Source organism: Pseudomyrmex gracilis, unplaced genomic scaffold (assembly GCF_002006095.1).
Source record: "Pseudomyrmex gracilis isolate BER0280 unplaced genomic scaffold, ASM200609v1 scaffold_2557, whole genome shotgun sequence".
NCBI lineage: Eukaryota > Metazoa > Arthropoda > Insecta > Hymenoptera > Formicidae > Pseudomyrmex > Pseudomyrmex gracilis.
This window is the reverse complement of record NW_018023141.1, coordinates 809-12,327: the sequence shown is the minus strand read 5'-3', so window position 1 is coordinate 12,327 and position 11,519 is coordinate 809. Positions and strand designations below refer to the sequence as shown.

Sequence of the window (11,519 nt, the reverse complement as noted above, 5' to 3'; positions counted from 1 at the left end):
AACGGCCTTTGAGTTCCACTTTTGTGGAAATACGGCTAAAACCAGCGGCTGAAACCGTCGTAAAAAATTACTATAGGATGGCCGCTCTCAGGTTTCTCTCTGCTATAAGTATATATGGTCTAAGGTCTGCAGTCTGCACTCTTCCACGAGCGCACACGGACGACGGCGGTTTCGCTTGTGTGCGTTCCCCTACCACTTCGGTGCTAGCCGGCTGCTTGATCTTTCTCGACGCTTGGAATCGTGCACATAGCACGGAATAGAACCATGTCCACGTTTGGACATAGCGTACGTATCGACAAGTCGCTCGTGGACATCGCTACGTAGTTGCCAATGTGCACCACCCATGGACATGCGCTAACTTACGGGCCGGAATAGCGATCGTAAAAACTATTATGGGCCTGGCCACTCTCAAGCTTCTCTCTGCTAAAACTGTGAACATTGGTAGTGAGTGCCGGTACCGGTTTCTTGTGATCTCTACGCGTCTTNACCACAAAATCGTATTACTTAGGTAATTTTTCTTTTTTTCTTATCTATATTATATCTTATTACAGAAAGAAATAAAGTTTCAGATTAATTTTCTATTCTACATTTTTATTGCAATATTTCTTACATATTATCTATTATCACACATCACACAATTCGAGGTTATGCCTTAGAACGTATAAAAAATATGTATATTTCTTTTCTCGTTCTTTATCTCATATAAAAATCTTTTATGTTGCAGTGTAAAGCAGAAAGAAAACGTTAAAAGTGTTGTGTTGCCTCATCTTTTATTTCTGTCTGGATTTTCTTTGCATAGAATAAAGAAACAGTAAAAAGATTACTCTCCTCTCGATAGAGATAAAAAGTGTAAAGTAAGTATGATAATTACTTATAAAATTACATATACAATATTACTTTATTAAAACATATATACCTATGTATTACTCAGAAGTAGAGTACAGTGTTATGTATATAGTATATTACTTTCTCAAAAACAAAAGTTGTACATGTTATTAGATTGACAGTCTAATAATGATTGTATATGTACGCATGTCTGTACATACTGTTATTATTAGAAATTGTCAATCTGATAAAATGTAAAAATCTTGTTCTAAAAAGAAATGACTTAATACTATCTTCTATTACGAAAAAGAATTACTGGCAGTAATATATTGCGGCAGTAGTACGAAAAAATTACTGGCATTTTGTATAATTGCCAGTAATATTCTCAGTGATTCCTGTAATACCTAATAATATTCCTATGTCATTGTCAGTAATATTTATATTACTGACTTTATTTATATGTAATCGACAGTAGTTCTTTTTTGTAAGGGTTTGAAGCATTTATACATATGTATATTTCTTTTCTTATTCTTTATCTCACATAAAAATCTTTTTATGTTGCAGTGAAAATCGGAAAAGAAAAGTTTATTGTGCTGCCTCATCTTTTATTCCTGTCCATTTGGATTTTGTTACTTTGCGTACAATATAGAAACAGTAGAGAGATTACTCTCTTCTTCACAGATATTAAAAGCGTAAAGTAAGTTAATAATTACTTCTAAAATCACTGATGCATATGTATATTTCTTGTAATATGATATTGTATATTTCTTTTAATATGTTTATGCTTTTGGAAATTTATAATATTACAAAGCAAAATCATACTACGTGATTCTAATTACTGGCTAGCAGTAATATTACATGTACAATAGTATGTGACAATGGTTGTCAAAGCGGTACTTAAACTTTTAAAATCGCAATAAAATTTAAATATTATATTTTATTATCACGTATTGCTGAAGTGATTTTAAAATACTTTATCAATCAAATTGTAGAAATAAATAAGCAGTTCAAACTAAAGGCAGGGTGGTTTGCCGAATAATAAATTCGAGAAAGAGAATCCAGACGTTTTAGCTGTTTATTAAAGTCATTGGTGGAAAAAAACTTGGAATTTATAACAGTTTTTCAAATCAAAGGAATTGACGATGTGGTTTTATAGGAATGTTGAATAAATGGTCTAATAAAGTGAAAAAGATGAAAAGTACTGTCAGTGTCGGTGTTGACGAGTTTAATGTTGACGATGCTTTCAAATTAACACTTTCATCTGCTTGATTTTATTACAAGACTATTTATTTAACCAACATGTTCCTGTAAGACCATATCGTTAATTTCTTTGCTTACAATTTCTAATTTTTTTTCCACTGATGATGACTTAAATAAAAAGTCAAAACGTCTGGATTATCCTTCTCGAGTGTATTATTAGGCAAAACCCCTGGTATAAATTGCCTTCTTATTTCTGCAATTTGATTTTTATTGATAAATATCAAATTCTGTCACTCTTTAAATGATTACTCAGCACATTATTACTTGATAAATATGTCTTTATAACATTAATATATTCACTTTTTTACAGCGTAGTAATTGTATATTTGTATGTAAAAGTTTGGTTTTTAATATGTATAGTGCACAAAATAGTAATATTGACATTTCCAAACGTCATGCTAGACGAATTATTGCAAGTAAAACTGCAATAGATATTGCAGAATCTTCCACACAAGCTTTCATAAAGTTTTCAAATGGTAAGAGTACCTCTGTTGAAATAAATAATAATTCAGGTCTTAATACAACTTCTGAAGTAAATATTACGTATTCAGTTTTATCTAGTAATAATTATGAACATGTAAATAAAACTACAGAAGAATATGATGATAATATATCACAAATTTTAAATATAGATAATAGAAATGATAATAGAAATGATAATAATAATATAAATAATAATATAAATAATGAGAATAATAATGAAGAAGCATTTAGAAATGCCATAGCTGAATGGAGTATAAAATATAACATTCGTCACAATGCATGTAACGCATTATTAAAGATTTTACAAGAACATACATCATGTAATTTTTTTAAAGATGCACGGACAGTGTTAAAGACTCCACGACAAACAGAAATTTTAAAAATATGTGGAGGAGAATATTTTTATTGGGGTTTTAGTAACATAATTAGAACCATGTTATTGAAATGTAATAATGAACATATTCATCTTTTACTCAATATTGACGGTGTTCTTTTAGCCAAATCATCAAACGCATCTTTATGGCTTATTTTATGTTCCAATATGACGCATAAAGATGTGTATCTTGTTGGTGCAGTTTTTGGACATAAGAAACCAANAGATTCAAATGTTTTTTTACAAGCTTTAGTAAATGATTTAATTTATTTTATAAACAAAGGTTATGTTCATAATAATAAAGTAATAAAAATTAGTTTGGCTGGTTTAATATGTGATGCACCGGCAAAATCTTTTGTTTTATGTACAAAAAACCATATCGGCTTTGACAGTTGCACAGAATGCATTATCAAAGGAGAATATCTAAACGGAAGAATTTGTTTTCCAAGTGGAAAATTATATCCTACAAGAACAGACAAACTATTTGCCATGCAAGCTTACAAAGATTTTTAAATTGGTTACAGTATTTTGAATAATATTCCAGGATTCTTACCTCTAACTCGAACTCCATTAGACTATATGCATTTAATATGTTTAGGCGTTGTGAAAAAAATGATTCTTCTTTGGATTAAAGGACCGCTATGTGTACGGTTAAACAGAAAAGCATTAAATAAAATATCACATTTGTTACTTCTAATTAAAAGTTCAACGCCAAAAGAATTTATTAGAAAGCCAAGATCTATTAGCGATATTAAACACTGGAAAGCAGTAGAATTTAGATATTTTCTTTTATATACAGGACCTATAGTATTACGTCATATATTAAAAAATGAGTTATATAATCATTTTCTTATACTCCATGCAGCTATGACAATTATTACGTGTCCAAATTTATGCCAAGGGTATTTTTTAAAATTTGCTGAAGCTTTATTTCACAATTTTGTCATGTCTTTTGAAATACTGTATGGTACAGAATACGTATCACATAATGTTCATAATTCGTTTATGTTCTGATGTTAGAACATTTAGTCCAGTAGATAATTTCAGTGCATTCCGTTTTGAAAATTTTATAACATGCATAAAAAAACAATTAAGAAAAAATGAAAAGCCACTACAACAGTTAATAAAAAGATACAAAGAAGCTGAACATATATCATCATTGTTACAAAATAATTCCAATAATACAAAATTATATACATGTCATAATTTGCATAATAATGGACCGATTTGTGATTACAATGTTAAATCACAATATTTGCAGATATCTAACAATAAATTTTATATAAATTGTAAAAGTTTTGCTAATAATTGCTGTATTTTAAAAAATGGCATCTGTATTCTGGTTTTGAATATAATCGAAGATAACAATAATAATATATTTTTCATTGGTAAGAAGCTTACATATGTAAAAGATTTGTATGATAAACATAGCGAATCAAGCCAATTCGGCATTAAAGTAATGATTGTGAAAAGTGATACACTATATATTTCTGGCCAATTACAAAGTTACTATATAAAGCATGGAAGATTGTATATGAAAGTGAACCAAATACATTTGCAATATTTTCCTTAAAGCATGTACTTTGATATATTGTATATTGTTATTTTAAAACATTTGTAATAAAATTCTTTTATATACAATTACAAATATACAATCTTTCTTGAAACGCTAGAAGAATGAGTTGTGGATATATTNTTTTGGAGTTCCACGACGGACTGCAATTAGTACCAGCAATATGGTATAACGCTGACAAGCAGTCATGTTTTTGGCCCAGTCATTATAAAACAAAACTCCGCATTAACACAGCAATAATAAGACAAGAAATACCAAAAAATGAATTAGATTGGGAAAAACTACCCGTAAAACGAATGTTTGCTGTGGCAGGTACATAAATAACGTTTTCTTGTATGTACATACATATATATATATATATATATATATATACATACATGTATGTATAACTCATATTTTGTTTTTTTTTCGATAAAGAAACTTATGAAAAGGGAGTTAAAAAATTAGTCGTTGCGCAGGATACATCTAATATAGAAAATAAAATTTCATCTGACGAGGTAAGAAAAAGAAAAAAAAACAAAAACAACGCATAAATGCAAAAAAGTATTTTTTATCTTCTTTCAGACGAAGAAAATAAAGAAAATCGACACATCAAAAAGAAGAAACTACCTCCTTTTCCACAATTACAAGATTATATATCAAGTAAGCCTATAATGAGCGAAGTTATAGAAAATATTAACACATCACATAAAGGAACTTTCATTGATAAAACGTACAATAAGAGCAGTAAGTAAAAATAACTTATTTACTATTCATAAATCAGTACTAACATTTCTACTCTTTTTCTTTATCTTTTTCTTTTTTTTAGACAGGTGTTTCCAGACAATGCATTCTAAACAGTTCAATATATGCTGAAAACACTGTTATTGAAGATACTTCTAATGAAGAAACTACTAATAAAAGATATAATAGCAGTAAGTAGAAACAATCTATTTACTATTCATAAATAATCTGTACTAACATTTGTACTCTTTTTCTTTTTTTTTTTATACAGGTGTTTCCGGACAATGCATTCCAAGCAGTTCAATATATGCTGAAAAAACTGTTATTGATGCTGATATGAATAAAGAAAATGTTTCTGATGGTACGTATATTAATCTTAAAAATGCGTTCTGTTTCATGCATATGCGCGTATTTATTTATAGTACACGTTACGTATACTATAGATTATATGCGCATATGCATGAAACGCACTCCTAATGCTTTTTTCTTGTTATTATAAAAGCGTATATGTATGTAGACAAATATATATTTTATTTATTTAATATTCATTTCAAAGCGCGCGTGTATTCACACACATACGCATACAAACGCATACAATACTACAATCACATAATAATTGTTACAGAATTTAAAAAGCAAATTTTATTTAAATTAAATAAACTATTATATAAAATGGACATATTGCAAAATAAAATTAATTTGCTTGAAGAAAAAATATCACATCTAATAAATATAAACGAAGAATTAGATATTCAATTACCAATATTATCACTGGATGAATTACAATTATTTGAGGAGCAATTAGAAGAAAAAAGATTTAGAAATCAAATGGTATTATATATTTAATAGCTGCTATTTTTTTACTATTAGCATTAGTATATACTCAGGCAGATATGTGTGTGTGTAAAATCTAATATTATTTATACGCTTTAATTTTTTAGCTTTATATTTTAAAGCTGGTTGGTGGAAGCAATCCACATATAATGATACGCAACATGTTAAAAAAAGTATTCACAAATACTTTAGCTCTACAGTTCAGCTAGGCTGGTAAAAAAGCTAAGCGCAATTTCAAAGACTTGAAACTTGCAAATATAATCATACGTAAGTTTTTATAATTTTATTGTAAAATTGGTTTTAACTATATATAATGTAGCACTTGAAAAGATTTTCCCTATATATTTTCTTGGCATCAGCATAATTGCAACACTTTTCCATGTTATTTTTTATCAATATATATATTTCAGAATTAATATTTTCAATATACTCTATCATATACTTTTGCATTATAAAGTCTGTTCGTACAATATATACGCAGGCAAACGACACTGAGATTATTACGTCTATATCAAAATGGCTTGCTCAAGGTAACTTAAGATGTCAAAGAGAAAGGTACGTACATCAATATATATTTATATAGATATATAACATATATATACATATAATATTAAATATGGAAGTCACAAAACATATAGAAGATGTAAACTTACTATGAATTATTTTTATTTTACTAAATATTTTATTATTTGAATATAATTTTTAACTTTCTTTGGTTTTAAATTTCTAGGCCAACGGAACCAAGGTAAACACATGCTCTACATACACCTGATGTGCTCAAGCAGTTGTATAAAAAAAAGTTTTTATTTTGCAATTATATTTGCACTTGTATGCAATATTTTTATGTGATACCTAACAATATATACTTACCAAAGATACACTTAAAAAGAGACATGTACTAAAGATATAACTATATTAATGATACGTTACTTACCTGATTACATAACTACATATTAATGAAAAAGTAAAATGCAATATATAGATATGCGCGAAGAAATGACGGATTAATCTAGCAAAAGTAAAAGAGTTTTTTTTCTGTGCATCATTGTTTTTACTTTATGTTATTTAAAGAGTATACATATATTTTATGTAAAAAGCGACTTTTCTTATGTACCTAAAAGTGAAATGTATAAAATACTATATAAAATAAAGTAACAATATTAATTGGATAAAACAAAATTATTTAATTAATTTCTATAGAAAACCAACAATTTATATATACTTTTTTAATATGCAAATTGCTTCGCATTTAATAAATAAACTTTGACAATATATAAAGACATCCAAGACATCCAAGATGAAAACAAACTTGTTGCAATAACTTCGTTGAGTCATGTTCGTTGTGTGACATCATTTTTCATTGTGTCTTTCTCTATTAAATTTGAAGCAATTTGCATATTTGTGCAATGCGTTTCAATATTACAATACATTGTGCTTTAAAATTACAAATACATTGCACGATAACATTACTTTAATCTTACATTGCAATATTTTTGAAGGCGGACATTTCAACGTTGCCGTAAGCTTGCAGTAACATTGCAGAAATATTTCGCAACTACCATGCAATATTACAATGTTTCAACGTTTTCAAGGTTGATGCAATGTTTCTGCAATCTTTCGGTGCTGTATGGGGTATAAAACGACAAATTTTTAATTTCTGATTTAAAATTCCGATTTTTACAATACTGAATACAAGTCGGCATTTTTCTGTTTGAAAGTAAAAAATAGAATAGATCAAATACTAACACGATTCTATGATTGACAGTTTCCACTACGTTGCCGGCATATTGCTTTACGATTTTGGCCAAATCTCTGATTGGTTGCTACTGCGCATTTTCGGAATAACTCACTTGTTGTTCTTACATTATGAAACGCAGCCTTAAAGGTAAAAGAGGAAAATTGGCCAAATTGACGGTCGTAACGGTCGGACGTGGATAGTGACGCAGAAGACATTTTTGAACTATTTCGGTGTTTTTACACCAGTTTTCTTAACAGTGGTGATAACAGGCGAGTCGCCTGCGTAAAACATTTACTTTAAGTGTGTTATATGAACTGATCTTGGAATGGCGTATGAGCTGCCTCTGTAGCCCGCGAGCCACAATTGCACCCTAACCCTAACCCCTATTAATTAAAGGTACTCTTCTTTTTTCTTTTATCTAAATTATATCCTAGTAAACAGGAAATAAAGGAAATAAAGTTTAAGATTAATTTTTTATACATTTTTATATACTATTGCAATATTTTTCACACTTTGTCTATTAATTACATCTCACAAAATTCGAGGTTACGCTGTTAGAAAGTATAAAAAACATGTATATTTCTTTTCTTATTCTTATTTATCTTATGTAAAAATCTTTTTATGTTGCAGTGTTAAGCGATAAAAAAAAAAGTTAATTGTGTTGATGTGTTAATTGTGTTCATCTTTTATTGTATACTTGTCTATCTATATTCCCTTATTCTACATAGAATCTAGACACAGCAGAGAAATACTCTCCTCTCCTGGTAATAAATTTTCCATGTATAAAATTGTATGGACATATTCGGCATATAAATTTGTATAATTAGATATAATAATTTTAATTTATGTATAAGTATATATGATTATATATCAAAAATTTTTTAAAAATATAGTAAAAATATAGTTTTATATAATTTTTTGTATCTAACATGATACTAATAAAGTTATTTTGTAATTTGATATGGAATATCTCTGAAGCCATTCTCTTAAAAAAAATTCTTCGTGTATAAAATTGTATGGACATATTCGGCATATAAATTTGGATAATGAGATATAATAATTCTAATTTGTGTATAAGTATATATGAAAAATTTTTTACCGGGCTCGACAGAAATAAAAAGTGTAAAGTATGTATGATATCCCGCAAACAATTTCTGATTGCGCAGACTTGACAAACAGAAACTATTTCCTGAAACGCTACAAAAGGGAAACATGTTTTGGTGCTGTTAAAACTGTTAGCACACGAAGACAAAAGACGCAACAAACTCTGTCGGCAATATATATGAGAGTTTGTATCAATAGCAAATACATAAATGTCGATGAAGTTGACGATAAATAAACGATTGATAACAAGCAGCTCTGCTTTTAGGAATACCGTAACCAAACAGTCCGCAAAACCATAGCAGCATTTGTTTACGACAGAAAGGTGATTGCAATAAGGTCGATCTGTTGAATGCATTGACGACAGATTGCCAGCAAACGCCAAGCAGATCTGTTCGAGCATTTGTGTAACCTGTTCGCACGCAAGACTACAACACTATCTGTTTGACATTCACGCAACAAAATAGCGATTATTTGCGGTCGTATCTGTCACCCATGTTGATGATAAATTGTTAGCAGACATTAACCTTTACGCTGCCGGAGCGTCTATATATAGACGCTGTTGAGCAGCCTATCAAAACATGCATAAACTTCCACAAGAAGTATATATAAATACGTATAAGTACTTATATATAGTATATGTACACACATACACTCCCTTCTCCACACACATACATACGCGCGCGCGCGCATATATATTTTGCCCCTGAATGTTACATGCTCAGTATTTTACAATTGACTAAGAACTCGGTACACATTATAATCCTATGCTTAGTTTCGATTTCTCTCACCAGGTGGCAACCCATCAAGTTTAACCCATGATAAGATTGTGCCCATGACCTTATATATAAAGAGGCCACCACCTTATCGCAAAACTCTGTATTAGATATATACGTGTTGCTCTCATTACTCTTTATTTTCTCGTGATATTTATTCTTTTATCTAGTTTTTTCCGATTTTCTCAACTAGATAATTATAATGGATGTTGAAACTGTAGACTTTAGCAGTGGCGAATCAGAATTAGAAAAATCCGATAATGAACATGATATGACTGGTGCATCTGAAGCTGTAGATGATGACTTATTGATATTGATGAAGATAATCCTGATGTTATCTATGATACCTTATTTTATTCTTCCATAAAAGATTTCACAGGTTCACCTGGTATTCAGAGTACTATTACTGTTCCAGATGATACTCCATTGTGCTACTTCGAAATTTTTTTCACTTTAATTCTTTTAGAAATGATAACAGCACAAACAAATCTATACCAGGAACAAAACCCTGAAGGCCCGCGATAAAATATGAAGTCCTGGGAACCTCTTACAGTTGATAAATTACGGATTTTTCTTGGAACAACAATCAATATGGGACACGTTTGAAAAGGTGCAATTCAAAATTATTGGAGCACAGATCCTCTGTTGGAAACTCCAATTTTTAGAAAGATCATGCGTCGAAATAGATATCTCCAAATCTTGCGATGTTTGCATTTTTCAAACAACGAAGAAATAGTGAATCATCCTCTGAAAAAATTGAAACCTGTAATTGACGATCTAAGAGAAAAATTTTCAAATTCTATATTACCAGGACAGAATCTTTATATTGACGAAAGTTTAATTTTATGGAAAGGGAAGCTGTACTTCAAACAATTTTTACCGTTGAAACGACATCGTTTTGGTATCAAATTGTTTAACCTAGTTGATTGTAAAACTGGATTTTTGATAGATTTCATTGTATATACAGGTTCAGATACCGATTACGAAAAGTTTGGTTTGGGTATTACTGGTGACATTGTAGCTCATTTCTTAAAAAATTTTTTCAACAAAGGTCACGTCATTTACGTGGATAATTGGTATTCATCTCCAGAATTGGCCAAATTTCTACATCACCGTGACACAGGAATCTATGGAACTGTGAAGAAGAATAGGAAATTCATGCCAAGGTTAGAGAATAAACTAAATAAAGGTGAGATTCAGGTCGCACACAATGACGTCTGGTTAGTAATGAAATGGATGGACAAAAGAGAAGTTTACATGATCACAACAGTCCATGAAGTTAGATTTAGCCCTACCGGTAAAAAACATTGGCGAACTAAAGAAGATATCGTGAAACCACTCTGTATCTGTGAGTATAATAAAAATATGGGAGGGATCGATAATATAGATAAGCAGTTATCTATAACAGAAACCATTAGAAAAACTATGAAATGGTATCAAAAATTATTTTTTCATTTTGTGGATTTAGCATTGGCAAACGCTCACGTATTGTACAATCAAAAAGTGGAAAAAAAACTTTCTTTTCCAGAGTTCCGTATAGAAGTAGTTAGAAGATTATTCAATCTTGAAGTTCATAAACATTCATATTTAGCTCCAACTCATTCACGACTAACAGGACGTCATTTCCCTGTTGAAATTTCTAACAAAGGTTCATCTGCAATTCTACAGCGTAAGTGTAAACTTTGCGTTATGAAGAAAATAAAACGACGCTCTAAGTATGAATGCAATATCTGTCACGAAACTCTATGTATTATACCGTGTTTTAAGACGTATCATACCAAATCCGAATTACCATAGAAAGATTTCTCAAAAGTAATTAAAAAAAAAAAAAAA

The 11,519-nt window shown here is 29.7% G+C and overlaps 2 protein-coding genes across 5 annotated transcripts; both read left to right on the top strand.

Annotated features, from left to right (window-relative positions):
• Positions 1–219: 219 nt before the first annotated feature.
• On the top strand, positions 220–7,212 carry LOC109862884 (mitochondrial substrate carrier family protein Y-like). Of its 4 annotated transcripts, XR_002251244.1 has the most exons (12): positions 220–508; positions 725–854; positions 1,390–1,522; positions 2,396–2,561; positions 4,615–4,826; positions 4,932–5,011; positions 5,079–5,240; positions 5,323–5,428; positions 5,509–5,598; positions 6,179–6,338; positions 6,482–6,626; positions 6,802–7,212. XR_002251244.1 is itself a non-coding variant. In XM_020443045.1 (5 exons), coding segments are annotated over exons 2-4 (1,143 nt in total). In that variant the 5' UTR covers positions 220–508; positions 725–853; the 3' UTR covers positions 3,455–4,826; positions 4,932–4,951. The 4 variants fall into 4 exon arrangements, 2 of the variants coding, with proteins under 2 accessions (XP_020298634.1, XP_020298635.1); XR_002251245.1 differs by lacking the exon at positions 2,396–2,561; XM_020443045.1 differs by lacking the exons at positions 5,079–5,240; positions 5,323–5,428; positions 5,509–5,598; ... (1 more) ...; positions 6,482–6,626; positions 6,802–7,212 and having other exon boundaries at positions 2,446–4,826; positions 4,932–4,951.
• Positions 7,213–7,971: 759 nt separating this feature from the next.
• On the top strand, positions 7,972–11,483 carry LOC109862885 (piggyBac transposable element-derived protein 4-like). The gene is made up of 3 exons (XM_020443047.1): positions 7,972–8,205; positions 8,976–9,097; positions 9,179–11,483. The coding sequence occupies exon 3, from the start codon at positions 10,359–10,361 to the stop codon at positions 11,481–11,483; it is 1,125 nt and encodes a 374-aa protein (XP_020298636.1). The 5' UTR covers positions 7,972–8,205; positions 8,976–9,097; positions 9,179–10,358.
• Positions 11,484–11,519: the final 36 nt, after the last annotated feature.